Below are 25,265 nucleotides of genomic sequence, written 5' to 3' on the forward strand. Positions count from 1 at the left end.
GGCCGTCGAGGCTTGAAGATTGATTTCGAGATGTATGAGAATATCAGCGCCGGATGACGCGCAGATGTTGCTTTCAAAACCATTGCCGAACGAACGGAGTCATCAGTCCTTCAAGGATAGAGTTATTAATGGGGTAGGCTCAAAAGCCTGACCGCAAGGCAGTGGTATTTGGCGTGAAATGCACGTGCATTGGCGTTTTTACGGAAAATGTCGGCACTCATGTTCCAGCCTCTAACCTGGAGGGCCAGCAGACTGTTCTTCAGACAACCCTGGCGTGACGAACTCTGCGAGTGTCGCGCAGACACCCCTGATTATGGCAGAGGTACACAAACCGTCACACCACAGTAAGGTCTAGTCTCCTCGTGCCGGTGACTCCAGCTATTGTAATCTACAATTTTTTGGTTGCTGATTTATTCGCTGAAACTGGTAGTCGGACTGCAAACGTTTTGTCACCAGTCGAGGAGGCATCACCAATACGCGGTTGAGTGGGTCCATTGGATATAGTCGTACATTGATCATTCAAACTTTCTGCACGGAACTTATCTTATCATGTCGAAAGCTGATGTTTTAGATGTACTATTTGCTGGAAGGCATTTTCGTACTGCACGGTTGATCAGCGGATTAACTGTCACCCCCATACTCAAAGACTTTCCGTAATAGATGCTTTGTCGGAGAATTTTTAACAATGCACTTGATAATGGGCAACAAGCTTTCTATTTCTTCGCTCCCCTATAGGTTTGTGAAGGATGGTCCTGCCTTGATGGTTAGCGGCTTTTATGCCGTTTCCCAAGTTAGAGGTTGCTTGAAGATTTCACCAAGTCACTTTTAGTTAGATTAACTGTGATTTCTTAGTTCCGCTAAACTAGCCCTAGGTGACGTTTAGGTCACGTAAACGTAGCTTCTCTTTAAGCCTTTGTGGACCCGATTTTGCCAATAACATCAGGTTTACCACGGAACTTACTTCCATTTTATCCTAGATCCGTTCTTATTTTTCTGCATCAGATTTGAGTATCGTTTTTCTCCTTCTCTGTGCCCAGGCGCATGGCTGGTTGCACTCTCATCCTTCTCATTTCTCTCTGTGAGTGCTACTAGTCTGTCAACGAGCAAGCGAACCTCTGCTAGCAACCGAATCGATACCACACTCGTCTGGGATATGTTGAAGGCCATACACAAACCCATCCAGCTGTTTTACATTCGAGCATGTCTTCTGACAGGACGACTAGTTGCTGCTGAAGAAGAACTGAAAATGCTTCAGTCTGATGAGGAAGGGGTCGCGAACAGTGCACCCGAAGAAGTTTGTTTGAAGGAATCCACAGTCACGACCCAGACTGAGTCGACTGAAGTCAGTCAGTCCGAAGGAGCTGGGAATCAGCATGACTCCGCTAAAACTTCCGCGGCTTTCAACTGGACTACGGGCCACTGTCTCCAGTTCCTTCAGGCACAATTGGCCTACCTCAAGGTTGGTTTTACCCATTTGAATTCGATTTTCCTACGGTGTTACCCTATTTCACGTGTGCCGTCGCGGCGTATGTGTGAGCTTATTGTATTGCATTATCCGGACCAGTAGCTGATGTCGAATAAGCTTATTGATCCGGGTCCTTGTGGATTGTTCGTAGACTCAAGTATCGTTTTTTACCGAGACCAATAATCTAAATACTAACCAGCTGATGACAAACCTGCAATTTACTCCATAATTTCTGTACAGCCGAAAATATTGCTGACTGCGAAGCCTTGGGTCACAAACTTTATCCCAATTTTGTGTTCTCATTTTGTTCATCTATGGTAGATGAACGGTATCCCTCTGTTATTCATGCTATGATTTGAGACAGTTTGTGGGATTGCTCACAATGATGACAGAGCGGTTGCTTTCTTTGAAGAACGCCGCTAAGCTTCTAGCCTCACTTTCGGGACGCTGTGGTCTACGGCTCTCGTTCGAAACAGTAAAGGATCTTCACTGCCATCATCTAATTTCTCTGGATAATAATGCGGTCATCCCTTTGCAAGGTCACATCCAGTTCATATTCATGTGAACTGAAAAATGCACCAGACCGTTTCCGCTTCGTCGATGGGGTTTCATTTCCAAGTTTTATCTACCAGAGGGTGACCATTAGCATTGTTGCCACCCGCACCAACTCTCGCGCAGGCTACCCCACTCAAAATGCGCGTGAATGCGTAGGTCTTGTGTTCCTTGTTTCCATTGGGTAGATAGCATTAACGGGATGTGACATTAAAACGCGCGGTTCCGCCGTGAATATTGTACCTTCAGTCCAGCCACACGGTGAGTGACAACTCAGATAGGTGTGGGATGCGACCGGGTTGCAGTCCCTTTTTTCAGTCTGATCATAGCGACAAACACACAGAGGTGAAAAACTGCTAGCTTAAAGATGCTAGTGACATAACCAGTATAAATTCGAAATATTGGGTTCGTCTTATCCTTTGGAATGTCAATATTTCGTTTTTACTTCCGCTTCAACAACAAAATCATCAATTTTACATTATAAATAGTAGTAAACAATAAAACAGCTGAACAAAGCCAGTCATATCGCCGGCCATATATCGCACAAAAACGCGATGTGGACGACCTTGTACTTTTCGTAGACTGTGCCTGTAATAATCCTATACAATCGTATACACAAGTATATTCAAACCTTTCGGTATCTCATGATGCAGAAATTGGTAAAAGTCTGACTGTCAGACAACCAGGTAGCACTTTTGAGCCTCCCATGTATGACAACACCTACAAGTTACCCCTTTAGCTCACAAGAGAATCTCGCTGCGCACTCTGCTCGACTGTGTCAGACGCATTTATATTCTCGATTCTTTTTAGGACGCGGGCTTCTAACGGCTATCCAGAGGAGCCTATCAACGTTCACAACACGTAGCAGCCTAAACGGGAGCCTGACTGCTCAGCAGAAAAGGCAGAGGTTTTCATCAAGCTGAAGTTTAAGGAAGGCTACCAAACCAAACCCACATGGCATAAATTACTTGATTTCTTAAGCACCCAACAAACCCTACTATCATCAGTGTGAGGAGTCAATCTCCAATGCGCGCTGAGTATTGTACCAGATTTCTGTCCCACGCATTGCCTACCTACTTACATACAGTTGTGGTGCAATACTCGTTGATATAATAGATAGGAGCTTATGCGAGTGCGTCTCGGAAAACTTGCCTCTTTATTTGAATCAGGTGGCTAACCAAGGTCGATTGCCTAAAAACTGAAACTCGAGAACCCGCGTCATCGCCCGCTAAAGACATATTATCCACTGGACATAGAGCTGATTAGTTCTTAGAATCTTACTTTGCAATGTTAACTGGAGACAACGTTGATAAATCAATACGAAATCGGTCTGTATGCACAAGAGACTTTGACGCGAGCCATCAGCTTAAGAACCGGACCAGATTTTCCCGCGATACGATTAGTCCAGTTTTATCATTTTATTGCTATTTATTCCTTTTTGTGACGTAAAGTTGGTGAGAACCGTCGGCATCCTGTAGCCTCTGCTCCATCTCTGTATCATTCAGTTGAATATGAACTTATATTTAGCATTCGAGCTAGTACGGAAGCATCACTAGCTTCATGATCTTGGCATGTTGGCGGTTGTTTGGTAGACAATATGAAGCCACATAACGAAGACTTTTGGGTAGGTCGTTGCCACACCATTTTTCCCACTTAGTCTCTTCTTCCCTTTCAAAATTCACGAAACGATAAGAGACCGTGTTTTTTAGAGAATGAGTAAAATACGAACGATTTATGTCCAAATAATGGCAAACTAACGAGTGTGCAGTAGAACTTTTCCCAAAAACTTGACCTACTTCATAACTGGTTAAACGTTATTCCTATCTTATAATGGACAGAAATTAGTGGTCGCTGGTCACCTTATTTGTGTCCTAATTGCCAGCTTTTCCTTTCCACACAACAGGGCGAAATCGCACTTCGGTGTTCTATACTCTGTCATCGAAAGTGACAGTTATTAATTTTAGAGATTCAACAAGGCTTAAGGTATACCAAAGCAACACTGTGGCATAACTTTTCATCTCGAGCGCGTAAAGTATATCACGGAGGCGATGTCCGGCAACCTAATGTCATCCAGGCACGTCAAGTAACTAGACTTTGAAAGTGAAACGAGCAGTTTTACGGGAAATTCGTAACCTGTGTCAGTGCATCGCAACTTATGCTGAATCTTCAGTAATGCTAGAAAATATTACTGTTAATTTTCCTATGACTACCTTTTGTTCGGCCGTTTTGCAGTAATATCTTGTTTGTCCTCCTGGACATTTTGATGCCCTTCAGAACATTCATTCCGATGCTTTTCGGCGTCTTTCGAACATACCGCCTCCAGCTCAAGCTCCTTCAGAGACTGGTCATTGTGAGAGCAGTCTGGTCTGGAACAACCTTGCTCTTGTGCACCACCGTTCTGGACAGTTTCATTTAAGCGGATTACAGCTTCGACGGGCGTTACGCGAGACAGATAAAACACTTCGTGATGCTGTACCGCAGTTGCGTTCAGGACCTTCCAACGGCAACCACGGGAGAAGTGTGGCACAGCTGTTGACTGGTAATAAGGATATTTTGAATCAGGTGAGTGGTTCATCGGATTTTACTTGCATTATACGAGGCGTCAGTTATAGTTTCGAACTCCAATGCCCCCTAGTTACCTTGCTCAGGCAGTACGATCAATCCCGGAATGGTTTACATCGCATCCTGGCAACAAAGCTGGGCCTGTTTTTGTTGTGGTGTTATCTGATCTCAAGACCATAATTACTTGAGCAATGGTTCCCATTCACTTGAAAGGGTGATTGGAATTGTTGCTAGCACCTGGACTGTGCTGGGCAAAGCTGATCAGGTGCGTGGAATACGCATGACGTGCACTTCCACTGACAACTAGCAATAGCTCTCGTGCTTTGTCATGCCATGAGACATTTGGACCGCTTCCCCCTTGCTGATGCATATATTTACACTTACTCTAGGGCACCATTCCAATCTCATCACTGCATTTCACTTGCATAGTGCCCATTTGTTTCGCGGGTAAGCGAAAACATGCTGCTTCTGATATCTCCTCTCTTTCTCTTTCACATACTTTTTCCTTCTGCTCTCCTCACCCCATGTGTAACTCTATTCATGTAGGCCCAACTCGACTGATGACTCCGTTCGTCCTGCAATGGTTTTGCAAGCAGCATCTGCGCGTCATCGGCGCCGATATCCTCAGTCATCTCGAAATCAATATTCAGGCCTCGATACCCAATCTATTTGGCCGCCTTCAATGTCCGCAACCAGGTCAAGAAGCGCTGCTCTTCCTCTCACACTGGAATCGCTAGGAACTGGTGTATGCTGTGTCTTAGGAACAGTAACTGAGCTAACCGCCCCATCACTCTCCACTTGCTTTCAGCTACGAACCTCTGACGATGCAGAGGCTGCTGCGGCAGGACGAGGAGGGGTTGGTATCGTCTTAAGTCATCGGGCGGATGGATCTTTGCTTGACTTGATACCCGTTGATAGCCCTGTCTGTGCGGCCCGTTTGGCTCTTCTCACTAGCAGGAGGTTGACTGATATCTGTTTGTCGCACCTGCTTACGCCCCAACTGACTATTGCTCTGGCACCATCAAGGACAAGTTTTACGACCCCCTGAATTCCCTGCTGCGGCGAGCTAAATGCTCAGATACCGGAAATCTGAATGCACAAGGGAATAGGCTTAGTGTATCTGAGACTCAGTTACGTGTTCGACACGGACAGTGGTGAGCGATTGCTTCAGCTGGGTGTTGACCCCAGTCTATCTTCATGCAGTACTAACTTTCGAAATAACCGAAGTCGTCTGGTCACATGGTGTCCTCCAAGGTGTGTCGGCCACGAACTCAAATGGATCACATTACTATCAGTTACCGATGGTGCCGACCGGTAGCTGACTCCCGGTCGTTTTGGAACACATGTATTCCGACCACATGCACGTCGGGTTTCGCTTCTCCCTTCATTTTCCAGGGCCGCGTAAGGTGCGGAGAAGTGGCTTGGCAACTGAAAGACTGGCAGATTTGGATGTTAGACACACTTACCTGAATCGTCTTCTGGATTTTCTTCCAAATGTCCGTCATCAGATTTGAATTCATACTGGGACGAGATTACCACCTCTCTCCACAATGCTGGGAGTTTTGTTTGTGGCACAGCGCTACCAAGCCCACTCAAGCGCTGGTAATCAGATCGAACAGTGACACTATTCAAGTCTCGGAAAAATATCCCAACTAGTCCCGAACATCGTTTGGTCCCATGTATTATCAGATGTCAAATGAAAGTGAGCATGCGCGCAGACTGCGAAGTCTGGGGGGAGGACAGAAAACTCAAGGAAATGGAAGAGGTCCAAGAAGGCTTTATTACTCGAAGATTATTTCAGCTGATCTGTACGATCGGTTTCGGGAAATCTCGTGTGAACAAGGCCATCAAGAATCAGAAGAGAGTGACCATGTTGAATAAGAAGAACGCCTAGGCCGCTGGGCCAAATACTTTGTGGCCACTAGCTGCCACTTATCCGGAGACTACAGTTGACCTAGAGCCCTGGACGGTGAACGTGGAATCCCCTACGGCCTCAGAGATGTATGACTGCATGTATTTTCTCAAGCGCCGCCGAGCTTCTCATCCGGATGACCTCACACCGACGTTGTTCAAGCAGTGTATGAAGTCCTCAGCCGGCCTATGTCTGATCTGCTTGCCAGTACTTAGGAAAAGGAGACTGTTCAAACAACAGGGAAGAATCAGTAAAAGTTCTAAGTTTGTAAAAAAGGAGCTCATTACGTGATCATATGGGGATCAGCTTGACCCCAGTCGTAATGAGATTCTTGATGTCATTTGTTGTCAATCGCTTCGCTATGGTGGCACACGAAGCACTGACGCACGAGCAGCAAGCGGGATTCTGGCCTGATAGGTGATACGTTAACCAAATCTCCGTCAGCTGCTAGAACAACGACATCCGTGCAAACGACACTATTTTATTATTTCTGGATTTCGGTTGATTTGTCTGTTCTCCTTGACATGCTTGCCCACTAAGAAATGCCTCGGAAGTTTGTAAACAGAATAGACTCTTTGTATTCTCAGACTTCCGGACTTGAGAGTCTACGGAGAACTCTGCAAAAGCTTCCGCATACAAAGCGATGTTCGTCAGGAGCGCTCACTCTCTCCATTCCTATTTAATTTCGTGACTGATGAAACAATGAGACAAACACTGGAATGTCTCCAAAGTCCCAATGTTCAAAAAGCCTGTGACGAACACCCTGTCGATCTGGAATATCCAGACGATATCGTTCTCGTCTTCGAAGAGGAGGAGAAGGTGCAGGTGTTTTTGGATGAACTGACCAAAGTCATCCCGTTCTTTGGTATGAAGTTTGCACCCACAAAGTGTAAGGGTCGTGCTCATGGACATGCAGTCACTAAACGCGCCACCAACAATCCAGGGAGAGACATTCGAATTTGTGAAGCTCGTGTGGATTGGTGACGAAGAATCCGTAACCGGGCACTTAGAAAGCGAGTTTTCGGTTGTGCCACGGGGACTTCCATTGAGAAATGTGTCTAGCACCAGAAGCTGCGTTGGTTGAGACATGTGTCGCCTAACTCTCGTTTGCCGAGGAGAATGCTGTTTTCCTTGGCCAACTCAGATTATCGTAAGCAGAGGGGCGGACAACTCTTGACTTGGCAGAGGGGTATGAAGAAGATTACGATACTCTTGTTCGCTGTTGGGGCTACTCGCCTTCCAGGATTAGGACCGCAGGAGCCTTACTGCGCCTGGTTGGATACACTACAAGATGTGCTGCCAAGCGTGGCGTTCTTGTTTTCAGTTTCTATTCAGATTTCCTAAGTGAATGTCTGGACGTGTATGCACCTCAGAATGATTGTAGTAAGTTAGCACCAAGTCCCTTCCCCGTCCACTTTAATTCTTTTCTTTACAATAAGGCTTTCAAATAAATCATGGTTGTACGACATTGAAGCATCGGTGTTGAACACTAATGTCATGGTGTTCATGATTATGATGATAATGAATTTCGCCACCATTAGTGGGATCTCGGTCGGTGCTCCCCATTTTGAGGAATTATGTGCGCCAAAGTGAACCTACAAACGAATCCTCCCGCCTCCGATAAACGGGTCTTTGGATTGAAATTTGATGCCCCTACTATATAACAAATCGAGTTTACCACATACTGCTAAAGCACCGTTTAAGGAGTTTAGTAATCTTCTTTTTTTTGTGTTGAATTTGTGCAGTATCAGCCAAGTTGGCTGCACTCAACTTTCACGTTCGTATGCACTGTCCATTTCAAATAGTTTGTACTTGGTAAGTCGCGTAGAGTGTGGTCACACTGCGCAGCTGCGTTCATTTACACGGTGTTGGAAGTTTTTTGATTCCAGGGTTTAGCGGTGGGCTTGTTGTACAATCGGTTTGATGTGGACACCGAGAAAATTGGCGTGACTGTGTACCGAACTCGATTGCCAAAAGTTCGTGCATTTGAAAATATGAAGCTATTTTACTCATTGAGCTGTCATGAAAGACAGCTTGGGGGCATAAGATCTATGGGAAGCAAGTTCCAGGTTAAGAGGTATAATTAGGACAATTGAATTCCATCAGTCCCACTGGATGAAGCCTGGAGCCGATAAGAATGTAGGTCACCGTTCCAGGGGAAGTTCGAAAATAATTGGTGAATTTATTTCTGGGCAACGTCCTACTTTAGATATAAAAGCTTCTTCTAGATTACCAGTTTGGTCGATCGTTAAGTAAACACCGAGTAAACATTGTTTTTAGTGCAAACAAGCCTTGTTGCCGATTGGCCGGTGGCATGCGGACCTTGTTCTCCGAGTGTGCATCATGAGTGGTGCGACAATTCAGTTAGAATTAGTAAAAATTACCGGAATTTTAGCCATGATTACTGTGTGTATACAAGATTAGCCTAGATATGTCCCATTTTAGCAGCACGAATAGAAGACTTATTTTCTGTAGACGTTAAACAAGTGGCCTATGTACAAGAGTGCGACTGAACTGAACGGACAAACAGGTAGTGGCTGAACACAGATTCGCCTAATCAGGATAATGTAAACAAAACTCATTGCCAGTTGATATTTCGTCCTGTATGCTGAAAAGAAGAGAGAAGCACTGTACAACTGTTTCTTCCTCATCGAGAATCATCAAACTACTGGCCAGGAGGTATCGGGTCCGAAACTCCCAGGAGTTTCGTAATGTGCATACTGCTGATTATTCCCTGTAAGGATGAAACAGCTGTACAGTTCCTCTTGGTTTTCCAGCATAGATTGGTTTCGGTTCCAAGATGACAACTCTCTATTATCACATCAATCCCAAAGCGCATTGCGCCATCAACTTCTGTTTATAAATTTTCTGGTGAGCGTTGAATTGGATTTCACCAGTTCACAACAGTCTTGTTGGATGTCTCTTGTGGCCAGTTTCCTGGGGTACCTGGCAATCGGCAATTTAGTTTCACGACTTAAATTCGGTCCTTTTCTAGTCAACTGTGTTACTTCCCCCGAAAAATATATTGGTGTGTGTTCAGCTACGTATTCTGACAAACCTGGTGTTCTCTGCCTATGTGGGGCCGTCGCCTACAAGCTAAGCAGTAGACTGGGTAAGCAATGGTCACATTGGATAAACTGCAGTTGCATTGTCAGAGTACTATTCGTCAGATAGTCTTCCTGAGGGTGGCATTCGACTTGCTTTCGAAGTTAAACCAACTTCTGCCTTTTGTTGACCGAATCCTCGATTTTATAATAGGAATACCTGTTTCTTTGCAGTTAACTAGTGGTTCTGCCACCGCACACCGTTTTTCTTCACTCCAGATTCCTTTACGTGCGTTCAGCTTGAGTCAGCATCACGCATTACTGTACAATCTTGGCATACAACTACTGTTCGCACGCAAACCAGTAGCTGCATTCTCAACTCTTTTGCAACTAATCAACAGTTATCCACGAAATCCCAGATTGTGGTATCGCCTCGCAGAATGCTGCATCAAAGTACATTGGTGAGTTTGGCTGAATGTAGATAGGAGGAATGGTTGTTTGACCTAGTGTTAGGTTTGACGTTCAGCACTACCTGAACAGCTGGAGAACCGTTCAGTGGGTCAGATTATGTCTACATTTTGGTTTCTGTGGCTTGACTTCTTTTGATTCTACTCTCTAGTTATTTTGAGGTTATGTAGTTCCCTCACACGCTGCTGACCTTTATGGGTCGATTACCGCTACCTCATGGGCTTAAGACATAGAAGTGCAGTTCCGTAGTCCTCATACAGCATTTTTAATACTCTTTCTCGCGCTTGTGTTTTCCTGGGCTCGCTGCAGTTTCTGAATCGAGGAAGCTCTCATCAACTGTATATTAGTGAAAACAACCCATTGGGAAACTCGTAACACTCACATTGATATATTGAAAATCATCTAAAAATGGATATGAAGCTATTGCTTGTCTGCACTGCCATATTCCACTGTCGACTTTCCTGTACCATTAAAACTGACGGGCTATATCAGTCAAGGGGAAATAGCTGTGAAGTTATTCAGTTTCTAAAACAGTACGTTTTAAACCTATTCAAACGGTCTTGGATCTGTTTGTTACAGAAAGGGGTAGATTGTTTGATTGTTTTGTTCCTTCGCATTCCAACAAAATACACTGTGATGATTTGCTGTGTGTAGGTGGAGAACTCCTGATTTTCACCCTAGAAACGGGTTCTGGTCGATCGACGTACTGTACTTATTACGTTTGGTTTGCTTTCTACCTATTTCTTTATTCTAGTCTAGTGTTTGACGATGAATGTTACAACTGTTCCTCTATTTTCAGCCCGGACAACCTATCTTGGTGGCAGCCCCAAGCACGCTCGTCTTGCATACTTGAAACTGTCGGGGTTGGACCTTGTAGAAACGTCATGTTAACATTTGGTACCCGAGAGGTAGTTGAAGATGATTTTTCGTATGTTTTACCTGTTGAGTTGGTTGAGCCACTGCCGTGGATCGAGAAATCTCGTTTAAATGATACACTTTGGTGGTACCCTCACATTCTCTTCTCGACGGGACACACTATTCACATTATTTCTTTTATCACGAAACACCATTTAGAACTATTTAGGACTATGTTGAACTATAGCTAGTTTATATGTTAACACATCAGTTCCTGAGCAATTGGTGTGTGGTGTGAGTTCCCTCTGATTTCAGTTCCTTTTCTACAGATATGGACAGCCTGGTAGTATCTCAGCCACCGACAACGATGTTATTTTGTTTTAGCTTACACACTTAAGACTAACTAGTGTGCCTGTGTATACTTTTCGTCAGTATTATTAGGTGCGCCAACAGGGCTAGTTCTATGACTCTATTATAGCCTCGATCCTGCTCTTTCTTCATTACCTACTTTTATTGCTTTGTCTTCCACCGAACAGCCTTCAAAACCATGGATAGAAACGGCATCTATGCCCTCTCCGACCCTGGAGTTTGGTTCGTTCTGCCTTCGAAATGCATTGCTTTTACTTCCTCGCCCGCCGACAGAACTGTTTCTCAGTAGTCAGACCGACAAAAGCGCGTATGACGATCAGCAGACAAGGTTACTGAAGTGGTCAGAAAGCCAAGTGAGTTACTATTGTTGTACCGCATATGTGAGCTTGAAAGGATATCCAATAATTTTTTCGGTGCTGTACTTTCTAAAGCAGCTTTTCTCGAGGCCGAGTAACAGAGGGTCATACAAAGGTGACTAATTTCTAAGTTCTTGTTTGGACGTGCTCATTACCAAGGGGCTTATTGTGCTGCCAAATACATCCATTCAACATTAAGGGTCTTGACGCGTACAACCATGATCCTCGTGGTCAGTGTTACTATGTCGAATGAGCTAGATCACGGAGCTGGTTTGTCTAAGACATGTTTTGCTGAGCCCACCACAAAAAATTACCTCTCAGTTCCAAAATGCTCATTAGCAACGATCGCTTTGCCACATCACACTGTGTCGACCAAGTTCAGTATATTTTCATTCTCGACACAGCACCTCAAGTTGTGACAACCTACTCGCAGTTCACCGTTGAATTCGGCCCACTGGTACGACTGCTCTTTTCTTCCGTACGGTTGGTGTCCGAAAGTAGCACTAACATATTGGCAAAATCAGCGCAAGTCCGGGACTGATTCAAGTTAGTGTTTACGTTGCTCACCAGGCCCGTTGAAAGTGACGCCCGAGCGGGGATGAAACCTCGAAATCTCGTGTTAATGAGTAGCAGGATTAAAAACGGTCCAATCTATCACAAACTTCTTCACTTCCTGCGTACAACTGAACTGGACCGCTGGGACAATGAATGCGAACCTACTGTGACCGTAGGGACGGAAACCAGTTTTCTGAGTTTACGCATGCTTGTACGAGCGGGAAGCGGTCCTGAAATAGGAATGTAAGATAATGTAAAACACATGCAGCTGGGAATAAATATCCTTCAAAACGATATTCTGTGTGTGCTGACCGGCAGACTGCCGATTACTAGTGAAATTATGTAGTATGAGACATGTGTTGATGATCTACATGTTCCCTAATGAACTTTCGAACGTGGAAGTGACACGTAACCCACGTAGCAGGCATGTAAACAAGCATCTTATCCAATTCGATCCATAGTAACATGAGAAGTTTGTGGTAGATTGGGCCATTTTTAATCCTGCCGTGCATTGACCCGAGGTTCCACGGTTTATTCCTCCAACAGTCCCCTGCTCGGGCGCCACTTTCAACGGGCCTGACGAGCAACGTGAACACTCACTTGAATCAGTTCCGGACTTGCATTGATTTTGCCATTGCCATTGATTTTGATTGTGCTACTGCTACTTTCGGACACCAACCGTACGGACGAAAAGAGCAGTCGTACCAGTGTGCCGAATTTAACGGTGAAGCACAATGTTGCTTCGCACATGCTCTGAATATGCTTCAATCAACTTATGATGCCAAGGTAAAGTATGACAAACGTATTGAAAGCATGTGCGCCAGGAAACTATGATATACAGTCAGGTATGGTACATAAATGTATTCATTCACTCGGTAGTTTGGGCCAAAATAACTTGCGATAATTTACGCTGATGCACAAATGACATGCATTTCCAGTCATGTCCCCGGCGTAGAACCAACTTTGAGTGATAGCGCACCAGGTAAAGGAGGAGCTCCTAATTTTACCATCGCAAAAGATTACCGATGCTCTTCGCGGGAATAAACTTTTGTCATAACTATAAAGTTCATGTGTAGTATGGGATTCTTTTCTACGAAAATCCGAAGCTCTAAAGATATCTTTTGATAGCAGTACTATAAATGTGAGCTTGCAATGGGGCAAAACAACACTAACGCCTCCAAAATCCTCTAAAATGATTCTATAACTTTCCATGCAATGTATTTCGATAAAGGCATGCCAGCGAATTCGGCTGTGTAACTTGATCATCAGCACGTTCGTATTCTCAAAAGCCCCTTAAAGCAAAGCCTCCGTCTAGTTAACTCAAAAGTCTACAATAATTTGTGAAATTTCTACGTCTTGTTATGCTGATCTGATTTAGGAACAGTGTGTGTTAGTACTTGGTCACTTAACAATAAAGTTATTATAGAATTCACACGTGGGTGTGTAGCCCGACAGATCACCTCGGTAGAGCTCACGAAATATCGCATATTGAAATCTAGTCGGCCCCTCAACTCGGACCGCGGACCGGTCAAGACCGCCCTCAGTACACACTAAGAATTCACCAGCTTCGCCTTTTCGGCGCACAGATGAATGTTTTGGCGTTATCCGATGTTGCTGGTTATGGGTTCTAGAGACATTCTGTGGATAGAGAAATCAACTAGTTGTTTAGCAAACCTTTCCAGATTAATTTGCCCGATGCACAGTCACATGTGCGACGAAATGCATACGAGACCAGGTACCAGCTACACTGGGTATCCAGTTCCTTCTGATCTCTTTGAGGATACTTGTTGCACATGACAATGATTGGTTTTAAAACCGTCTGGATATTTGAGTTCATACGACTGGCTTCAACGAACCAATGCTATTCCATTGGCATACATGGCTAGGAAATGAGGGCTAATCTTCCCTTTGTGGGATTGCATCCGACTACAGGGAATGTGACAGTCGACCAACGTTGTACTACTCGTGTTTTATCAAGGAACTGAAATTTACTGCTTATCCTAAATAGTGCATTTAAAGATAAGTCTGGGGATGATCGCTCAGACAACTCAAAGAAAGGTGGCACAGTGCATGACATGTAACAGAACACCGATTCACGAACCACAGGAAAAGTATATACTTTAACAGATAAAGCTTCGCCAGAATTGGATATTTCGGTCCCTAGTACCATCCTGTGTTAATTATCCTTCGGGTCGGGAGATCATGCACCTATTTTTTTTTAAATTTTAATCGTCGGGTTTTTTTTTTTTTTTAATCGTCGGGTTTTTCTCACATTGTCAAGACTGATACCCGTCCCCTGCTTTTCGTTACAGACTGTTGCGGTTCTTCCGTCGCCAGTTCCTCTCCGAGGCCTCGGACTGCTGCATTTGATGACGGCAGTTCATTTGGGAATTGCATACACTGCACTCTGCCTGAATAACCCAGTTGACGTTTTGCCTAGTGCTCGGGCCTTACTCGAGGACACTCAGTGTATCACATCCAATCCGGCAGAACCCAATGACGGAGCTGGAACACAAACTGATTACAGTACCTCTAATGCGATTCACTTGACGTGGGTGGCGCCACCGGCTTATCGATTTTTGGCTCGATTGTATCTGGCAGAAGCTCTCGTTAGCTTGGATCGGTAAGTGATTTGGGCTTTTGAACTTACGCACTCTCAAAATCGATCTATCCAATCATCTTTTTGGTTTCTGTAACCTGGAGGCGTTCCTCTACCTGACTAGCTTTTTCATTACTCCAGCCTAGCTGTATCGTATCGTATCGAAATTCAACATTTGTTGATGAGTCGTTTGACCAGATGACCAGAGGCTGCCTATAGTAAGACATCTGCTCTCGTGTGCAGCTTGAAACCTGATTTGACCTTGACTTTGGCAGGATTTAATGTTCGATTCAGTCGTGTGACGGAGTCAGTAGCGCTCAACTTAGAGTGCATCTTCTCACGAATGGATGCCACCAAGCTTAGTGGAGCTATTCGATTCGCGTGGGTGACCACTATTTGGTAGTACGAAATTCAAATGCCTTTTCCGTTAAAGTGCGTATGTATAAGCTTGCAAATCAAGCATATAGAGGTAAAACACTGCAGTAGGTCTGACTAGAAGTTTGAAGCCTGAAGGAGGACACACCGCCGAAAAGTGCCATATTCAGTCACCTTTTCTCACCAGCTTCGGCCTAAGGAACGTCGGGATTAACCAATCGCTATTGTAATCCATGTTTCATGATGAAGAAAACTTGACCTGTCGCCAACTCTTGTTTTTGGGTGTTTCTACTACGTCTTCTGACGTCTTAGGCCAAACTACTCTATCTAATAACGATTTGTCCAGCTACCCCACCTGTAACCAGCGTTGCTATACTTGGGCCTGAGCTGAATCTCAAAACAGCGCACAGCATCGCTCAAATGGAATCTGAAGACTATCAGTATGCTGTGTAATTTCGATATTTTCGAATAAACTGAAATCTGTTAAGCTCCAGAGGCAAATCTGACCAGTTTTTAAGTGGGTACAGAGAGACGGTAACCGAACAGGCCAGTGAGAACTTCCCTTCCATTTCTTTTTGTCCTCTTCCCTGCTACCTGGTGCCTGCACACACGGGCCCCTCGAGCGTGTCTTATTTGGGCTGTCTCATATAAAAGGGTCAGTCGGTCCCACAACATTTTATTTGTTATGGGTCATAACCCTAATCGTATCTCCTTAGAAGAGGGCGTAGTTTCTTAACTTGCAAAATGCAAATTTCGTTGCCAATAGTCTGAGTTAACGTTCGTGTAGTTGTAACTAGGCAGGTAAGTATTACCCGGCGTATGGTTGAGAGCCGTTGCGTTTGCAATCAGCAAAGCAGGAGCAGAGACTCAGACGTCCAATTTCGGGGAGTCCCAATGGAGAATAACCTTTCTCATTTTATACTTCCCATACCTGGGAAGTGTGTGGTTGTGTGTAGTTGTGTACGGTTTCTACGTTCTCTGTATCCCTTGGTCTTTAGCAATCATTAGTCGTATACCTTATAACAGCTTCAAAACCAATTGTTGGCGTATCGCCTTTTAAACGTTTGAGATCCGTAGGACCCGCCCCAGCCCTTAGCGCAGCCAAAAATTTAGTACTCATATAAAACTCTGTCCACATAGCCCATGTTCAGATGACCCTCCTCTTGTTCTCCAGTCCACGCTTAATTGGGGACGATATGGCTCAGGTGATTACAGCGCTAATTTACTGACCGGAAGGTTCGTGGTTCCCCTTTGGCAATCTGGTAGTATCCCAGCCCTCGAGTTTCTTCGAGTGTCGAGGCTTCTTCGAGTGTCATGGCAGCTAGGCACCAGAAGGGTATTACAGCTGAACGTTTTTTTAAAATTTTATTTTCCATGCTAAATGGGGGAGCACTAGACTCGAGTTCTGCGCTGCAATAGTTCATATGCTTAGATATGCTGGAACTTGAACTCCGAACCGCGGGCATTCGAAGGGGGCATGTTGCCTGAATTGTTACGTCTGAACGAATGTATCTGTCCCCACATTGATCCCGATGCCTCAAACAACCCTCCAGCCACTGTCCTGATCGAGTGACCCGATCGAGTGACATGAATTCCCAGTTAGCAACTAGATAGTACTATGGACACTCGAAAACTGATGAGCTAAACGGAATAATCGCGCGAAAACAATCGGGTTGTTCAAACAAGAGTGGTGTAGATAGAAAATACGCAAATAGTGCGACTACTCAGAAACGCTTAATCATAGTTTCTCAGTTTTAAATTTAATTTCGACGAACGAAAACCCTTCCAATCCATCTATCGTTCTTGTTTTTCTCACTATTTTCTAGAGTATCCGAAGCCACGCTCCTGTTAAGGTTCCGGATTCCGGATTCTGTTTTGTCTGAAAATCAGCTGCCAGCGATCTACTCCTCCTCCATAAGTCTGGACTCAGACAGTCTCCAACCTTGCACGAACCAGAACGATCCAGAACATCAACTGGAGCACTTCAGTCAGGGATATGGCACGAAGATACGGAGTCAACATTCTGATGAAGCTTCTCCTGGCCACTTGACCATCTATTCGCCCGACTTTCCCCGCACTGGAGTGCAGGTAGGTAGTGAACCCTTTCTTTTACTGACAGAAGTGCACACTGTATCGTGGAACTCTATTTCTCAAACAGCATACACTGAGAACGCTTGGCAGTCTTATGTGCCAAAATAGTTTGTAATTCAACTGAGCCACTGAGCACCAAACTCAGACTCAGGTTGATTTCTGACTCCGCGTAGAAGTTTTCCGTTTAGGTTCACCTTGAAAAGCACGTCTGTGGTAGTTTCCAACCAGCACAAATGATCTGTGTAGTCTTTCCACGTTAGCTTCTCACCTCAAATTGGTTTGTCCAGTTCAGTTGCCGTCAAATGAGCTACTCGTCTCCACTTCCGTCCGTAATGAATATTTGAGGTACCCATGCTTGTCCTTCGAACGCGCGCCCTCCATGTTTTCTTTAACTTAGTCATGCTAATCTGATTCACCCATAGTTAATGCCGTAGTCGACAACTCAACTCTAACTTGTTACTAGGTTACGTGCAATACGAAACAACAGAGTGGGAACTCATCTGGTGAATTCCGAGGAAAACAGTCACGTTAAAGTACGAGTTCCTTAGCTGGAAACTTGGTCACTTGAGCCCCTGACCATCTTCCGCTAGACTATACCGAGTTAAAATCTTTTGGTCTCAACGATAGCTGTGTTTGATGGGAGGTGGACTGTGATTGTAATTACTTTCCGTTGCGTTTCATTTTCTAGTCTACTGCACTACTGTTGTATAATCTGGCGGCTACTTTGGCTGTGGACAAACAGTGGACACTGGCTGAACACATTTTGCACTTATCGCTGTCTGGATTGTCACTTCCGGTGGAAGACCTTAATGGTCATAAATGGACTTCCTCAACCCAGTCACCCTTAGTCTCACTATGCTCCTCTGTGTTACCTTTACCTGCGATTCTGCTCAGAATCTACCTGAGTTTGACGCTGAACAAATCGGATCAAACATTATTCCTGCTGAGAGAATACTTTGGTCATCTTACCTTAGCCGGCCGATTGCATAATCCGTTCAGTGTACCCAAGAAACCGGTAGGCATAGAGCCACCTGCTCTGGAGAAATCGCGGGGATGGACCATGAGTGATTTGAGACAACTATTAAAGGCTTCCATGAATTCGGGTATATCCCAGATAGCCGCTGGAGCTCGTGGACCCGTGCAGTCATCGCAACCGAATGTCCAGCGTCCCACCAGTTTATGGGCCCCAACCCAACATTTCAAACAGCCCGTTAATGCTCAACCACAACCTCAAGCAACAAATCATCTACCTTCTTTGTTGCAAAGTCAAGCAACGTCATCTCAAATTCATGCACAATACGCTGGCCGCTGGGAGCAACAACCTGCAAGTAATCAGACCCAAGCAACTGGACTTATCACAGCTGCCAACGAAAGCGATTGGCCCCCGCTGTAACGCGGGTAGCTACGGGTATCCTTTCTTAGTGTGCCTATGAACCTCCGTTTCTACGACGACCTTTGAGTTTATTTTCAGACTACTTATTTATCTTTCATATTACGTCGTTTGGTTGTGACGTTCATCCCAGTTTTTGCGCCACTTGTGAATTTCTAGCAAGATTTGTAGCTGACGCACGTTGAGTTTAGTTATCTATCCATATGTACTGGGGGGTGGATGGGAAACTGAGGTATTAGTTTAACGCCTAGACTGTAGAAACGTTCTTGCAACCATTGGATCACTGCACACCTGTTCATTTTCCACTTAATTTCATTCACCAGCTGGGTACCCGGAGCTATGTCCAATATTTTGGACTCAGAATCCCTCACACACTGCATTTGAGTGCAGTTTATCCTAGTAATCATTCAGAAGGGTCCCACATAGCAGTACAATGGGAGTCGTGTGCGAGTACACAAGATTGCACCATTTTTTCGTGACAGTTCAACAACACCAATCTTTTGGACACAGTTCTGTAGCGAAGGAACGAACTAAACTTCGACAGAGAAACTGAAGGTAGCATGTGCCTTCCAGACACTACGGCCGATTAAAATAGGTGAGCTGGCATGTTGTGGCCAAATGACGGTTGGTCATCCCTCCAAATTTGGCGCTTTACTTATAGTCAATTCGCCATCAGTAATGGGAACATCATCAGTGCGTTGCTGGGTGTGGCTAAATGTGTACAAGCGAATTGCCAAGCTCCGTGAACGGATCAATAGCCACCTGATCTATAAGCAATTAACGCACCCGAGCTGCCAGTATTTCGATTTATTGCCATGTGTTTGACAGGTTTGTACTATCTTGGAGCTGATTCACGTCTGTATCGTATCTTTGAGATGACCGACGTCGCTATTGACTGCACTTGTAATCTCTGAAATTGGGTGCCCCAGTTATTGAGCTGTGGGGATCCCCCACGTAACTGGTTCTACACATCGGTGACCTTTTTATCGAAAATTTTCTGACGCCTCTGGTTGGTCAGAGCCTATCGTATTTTGTTGGTCTTCTTGCACGCGCTTTCTATTTGGGTACATTAGAAGTAAAATGCAGACTCTAAGACCGTCCAGGTTGTAAGACAGAAAATGAATACTCTCTTATTAACTAACTAAGGTGTTATCATGCATGTGGCCTATCCGAAGGAAATCAGGGGCTCGAGAGCGACTCATCATGTCTGTGTAGAAGGATCGGACGACTGACTCATGCTCTTGCTCCGTAAACTCTATGTTTGTCCGCCAGTTGATTATGGATCGGAACCAGCTTTTGACTTAATCAGACTAAGTTCCTTCGAAAAGTTCAATTTAATTTGTTATTAGTTAACCCATTAATAGTCGCATCCTCCCCGAGGATTGATGGCCGTTCGGATATAGCATCCTGACAGTCCTATCTCATGGTCGTTCAACGCCCATGCGGCTTGTTCAAAATAGTATGTATGAACTGCTCAAACCGAGGAATGTGGGTAATACTAAACATAAAGTTTAGTGCCAATATACGTAACCTAATACCAACCCACCTGGTCTACTAGCAACGAGTTCCATTCATCGATTTCGTCCTCTGTCCTGTGTTGAGGCGGTAATAGATAGGAGGTACACTGCCTATTCGAGCACTGCCAAAAACGATCAGCATGCGCGGGGTTCGGTGAGGTTACACCTGTCATGCGAGTTGATAGTGTACAAAATATGTCCATACAATCTCTATTGCTGTGATCTATTTGAACACTGCCCTTACAACGTCACCCCTTGTTGTCTGAGGTGCTGCTCGAAAGCTTACAAAGTGGCTGTTGAAGTTGATCGGTCACATTTTGCCACCAGCGCTTTTTCTTATTAAAAGTCATTAGTACTTCAGGAAATTATCCGTCTCTCTTCCTAGCAACCACTTCCATAATCCACATTTCACCTGGCGTTACAGATGCTGTAAGGATTTCCTTTGCATTGGCTGCTGAATATATAGGATCCCGTCATATTGGATCATACTTTGAAGAGGGCGTTAAAGAGATGGGGTACTATTGGTTCCCAAGCTGTACAAGTTTCACAATGTGTGTTTCGCATCCCATATCTCAGATTATCTAGCTACTCCGCCTAAATGCCTTGCGCATATGATTCATCCGTTGTACATGGAACAGTACATTACTTTCGATACCTGACGAGTAATACTAATCAACTATGCTCCATAAAATTTCATTCCTGGTTTATATCGCCCTTATCAAATCGAATGCTGATCCGTGGGGAACGAGACTTCGTTCTATGAAACTTTTCAACGAGGGGGTTGTTTACTGACACACCGACACTCAATCGTTGGCACCATTAACAGCGACGAACAATGTTGCTTCACTGCCGTACAATCATATAAAAGTGAAAGTCTAGGTTGAAATGAAGGAGGATGGGATAGAGAAGAGTCATCTTATCACACACTCGAAGTACCTACACCTCCTTCAGTCAGGTGGTCGACGTAAGAACCGACAACATAAGCGCCACTAGTGTCGGCCACCCGCCACTTAATTCATAGTTTCTACCCAACGCGAGAAACGGTACCGTAGGTCTTATTTTGAGAGGCGGACAGTAGCCAGGCTCAATGAACTGCATACGATGATGATGTGCACAGCTGTAAAATTCGTTTGGGTGCTAATATAACGTCAGTATATTTCAGGTATCCTCCACTCACTTGTACGACCACATTTACAACGACCGAGTGTGCTTTCTCAGGTTGATGTGGAGAGAAGGAGAGTACTGCTCAATAACATTGTTAGCAGGGATATTCACCCCCAATGTCTTTGATCTCCCGAGTTCACTATCATATTTGTTGCACAGGCTGGAAAAAGTTTGAAAAATCATCTGTAGACTTATTACACAACATGGTAATCACCGAACTCATCCTAGTTCGGCAACGCAAGGGTTGATAGGTTAGCTCAAACAGTCGCCTTGCATTACTCGAGTCCTAGTAAGGTCACAGAAAAGGGCACCATATAGCGGTTTCTGCAGCCTAGTTAACTAAACTAGCCAATTAGACCACTGAGTGAACGAGAGTTCTGTCTTTTTGAAAAGGAACTAAATTTTGCAGTAAGCTAAAAAGCAATGAGGATGGACGGAATAATCCTCGGTGTTGAGTCTGTGCTTCTGAAATTTTCTTCAGTGGAAGTGGAGGAGCTACGAGTATAACAAAAAACGAAGAGCTCTGTATAGGTACAATCAAGATGGAGAGCGTTGAGTACGTTGGAACAGGTGGTTAATGAAGGCGGGGTGGCCAATGGCCCTTACTGACAAATTAAAAGTGACACTGTTAATTCAGTAATTATTTGGAGTAAGGGTAGAGTTGGTTGGTATGTCTATCGGATTCAACGGGCTGCCGAAAATCCACAAGATAGGTCGAAGTCTTTAGGAAACAAGGGGTTCTGAGCTTTGACCTCAACTCGATGTACGCCCTCAGAGACGGATGGTTTGAAAGTAACTAAGATTAGTTCGTCACTTTTCTTTCACTAATTTTTTTACTCGCAAGAACAAGGCCCAGCAAGATTTCAATATTCCCGGTTTTGGTGAATATATGTTTGGAGGATTTCGAACGGACGGTCTCATCGGATATGGTTGACGTTATGCCAACAACATGTGTGACCAGGCGTAACAAGGCTAAAACCCCGCAAATCTCAAGTGTTAATCATCACATCAAGTTCAGGATGGAGGTGGAGTTATTCAGATACACTACTATTTTGACTGTACGACACATAAGAGTGGTGGGGGATTAAAAACTACCAGAAACCAATAGACACTGGTATGGCCTTAAATTACTCATTAGTCTGTGTGAAGGCCATGTAAGCTATTGTTGCTTCTTTTATGTCTAGTCAGAGTGCTGGACACAAAATTGGTCAACCCAACTGGAACCGAAACTGGGGTCAAAAAGGGGTTTCAAGCAATTGGGTGCCGGATGAGTTTGACTAGGTGTTAGGTCAGCGTGTGACCACAATCTACACACACTATGTGGGTAACAGCGAAGTGTATGGGACGGTAAGTGTGAATATCAAAATGAATTAGTCAAAAGGAGAACACGACAGTCCTGCTGTTTACTTAGGACGCCCAGGCAGTATCTCAGCCTGCATACAACAATTAAGTACCGCTAAGCTCATGCGACATTAGCCGCCTTGTCATGACGTCGGCCGGGTTGCTTCACTTCCTGCGTACAGCAGAGCGGGTAGACGAAAACAGGCTACTGCTGACGCCTTCCGTATTCCACATTCTTGTCTGTAACTCCGTCCCATCCCATTCAACGATAACTCTTCGGCAGATCCCAGCCATAGACACGTCACTCACACATCCAAAGAAGTGAGTGACTTAATGCGTTTTTCCGACCTCGTTCCCCATTTCTTATCGCACAGTTTAATGTGTGAATTCTTAAAACCCAACTAATGAGCAGTTACAATGTACAATTTTGACACTATCGTCAAACATTTGTTACGCTTCCGAAATTCGAATATAAGTTACGAGTACTGTAGTCGATGTTAAAACATCTCCGTTGTCTAGATGCCGTCACCTAGGGAGTTCAAACGATTCTGTGGCTGCTGCAACGAGCTCCGCCCGTGTTGGTATAGCTCTTAGCTCACGAACTGAGGCTTCCCTCTAAGAGTGGATCCCCGTAAACGGCCGAATTGGTGCCTTTCGCCTGCCAACTTCCACAAGAACCCTCGTCATCCTGATGAGTATCCGTTCCTGTAATTTCTACATGTACCCAAACAACTGTAGCTCTGATTCTGCTAAGGTCAACTTTTATTGGAAGCCTAAACCTCTCCTATACGGTGAGAGGAGTTCAGACATTGTTCTAGCCGAAGGGAATCTCAGTGCACAAGTAAGGCATCTATACACATCAGAGGCGGGACTCTGGGGCTTAGTAGAGAAACAGTGATAGTGGTGGTAATCTTTTAAGCTATTCCAATGGTCAGCTATTGTTCCTCATAAAACAGTATAGCTCTACTTTGTGTCCTGTTACTGACGAACAACTCTGCGGCTGAATCGATCGTAAAGCCATGACTTGCTGATGGCGACACCAATCTCGACTGCCGGCACTTCTCGGTTATTCACATTCATTCAGATTATACGCTATTCCTGTGCAGATTTTTTAAATAAAAGTTTCGGAGACCAACAAGAACTGAGCTAAAAAGATTTCTGGTCATTAGTTGAATAGCCTAATCCACGTATCCTTAAGGAAACATTACTAACTTCATCTTCCAGATACATCAGTCCTGAGTAGGACAAGATGAACACCACTACATATAAGGCAGATAATTGATGTGTTCTTAAGGGTTCATCGTGTAAGAACTAGGGTTTAGAAAGATCACCATAGCTCCCTGATGCCATACTGTACTCCTTAGAACTCCAAGCATAGCTTGGCCAAGTCTGTTAGACTTCACTTCAAGTGTAGCCTGTAGGTGGACAGAGAAACCTGAGCGAATCAGCGGGGTTTGGAAGTGAAGGAAGCTTGTGCACTCGGGAACAGTTTCACCCGATTCGCAAAATGAGACCAAAAAAGATGGTTTTCAGGTAATTCGTCAAAGATAATATTGGCCAGATAAAATATGGTAAAACCCCGTATCGCTCTCACCAGTCTGCATAGTAATGTAATGTGATGGATTCTTTTTAGAAGCAGACGATGCTTGGCAGGTCAAGGCGGTTGGAGCATTGTTACGTCTGTCCAGCCATTATCTACCATAGAACGTTGTATATTCTAGCGCAACCCACTTGTTTGCTAAGGGTTTGCAAAGGATAGCTCATAGCGTGTCAACGCGAAATGGTAGCGGCTATTATCATGCTGAGTGCTGCGGAACATTCGCGCCTCCCTGAATGAGGCCCACGTGCCTGAATCCATGCACAACAGTAGTTAACCTATCTCAGATATTTGGGCGCGACTTCCTAGAGTGACCGTCTAGTTAGCTCTTGTTTCTCGTTTCCTACTGAATTTTTGTTGGGTGAAGTTAGCAACTGACCCTGAGCTAACATCGGTTATGACATTCTGCTCCAACACGATACAAATGTTTATCTCAATGGGTTTGGAAGACGAAGGTACCCTGCTGCGAGCAGGTTGCCCTAGCTATCTAAGTCTTTTGCATCAACCCCCAATTCTATCCTTTCTCTTCAACTTTTACTACGACCTCATTCCACAATGTGTGTGTGGTAGATGGGCACCCGTTTCCAATACTGCTATAACGCTGACGGTGGTGACATCAACTATCCGGCACTAGTTGCCTGAACTATATTGGATCCTCTGGTTTAACGTATGCATCAGTGCACATTCGGTTGGACATGCGCAGAAACCTGATGCCTATATGACTTCCTGTAACATACGGTAGACGTCTTGAGGACGTAACACACTAATCACAAGTTTGCCGAATCCTAGGGCTGGTAAACATGCTACAATCCCGTTAGCGTAGGTTCGCCTTTTCTGCAGACCATCGCGAAGGGACTGGGCCCTACCGCCCTGTGACTGCTTGCGCACCTCCAGAACCCATTAAACTATACTGGAGTGTGTCTAACACACACAGATTCTCCCATACCAGTTTAGTCAATGGGTAGTGGTCCGACCAATATTCTCCTGGTCCTAAGGTTGTGGGACATGTGTGGCAAGTTGCTCCTAAAAATTGTAAGTTGCTGTGAATATCCA

General features: G+C 44.7%; 1 protein-coding gene across 1 annotated transcript; it reads left to right on the plus strand.

Annotated features, from left to right (window-relative positions):
* Positions 1–207: 207 nt before the first annotated feature.
* On the plus strand, positions 208–18,761 carry T265_05615 (hypothetical protein; the record flags this gene model as incomplete). Its single annotated transcript, XM_009170674.1, has 9 exons — positions 208–344; positions 1,003–1,459; positions 4,292–4,579; positions 9,815–9,996; positions 10,803–10,911; positions 11,395–11,580; positions 14,451–14,761; positions 16,939–17,200; positions 17,892–18,761. The coding sequence occupies 9 exons, from the start codon at positions 208–210 to the stop codon at positions 18,594–18,596; spliced, it is 2,637 nt and encodes an 878-aa protein (XP_009168938.1).
* Positions 18,762–25,265: the final 6,504 nt, after the last annotated feature.

This window comes from Opisthorchis viverrini (genome assembly GCF_000715545.1).
Source record: "Opisthorchis viverrini unplaced genomic scaffold opera_v5_109, whole genome shotgun sequence".
In the NCBI taxonomy this organism is placed as follows: Eukaryota; Metazoa; Platyhelminthes; class Trematoda; order Opisthorchiida; family Opisthorchiidae; genus Opisthorchis; species Opisthorchis viverrini.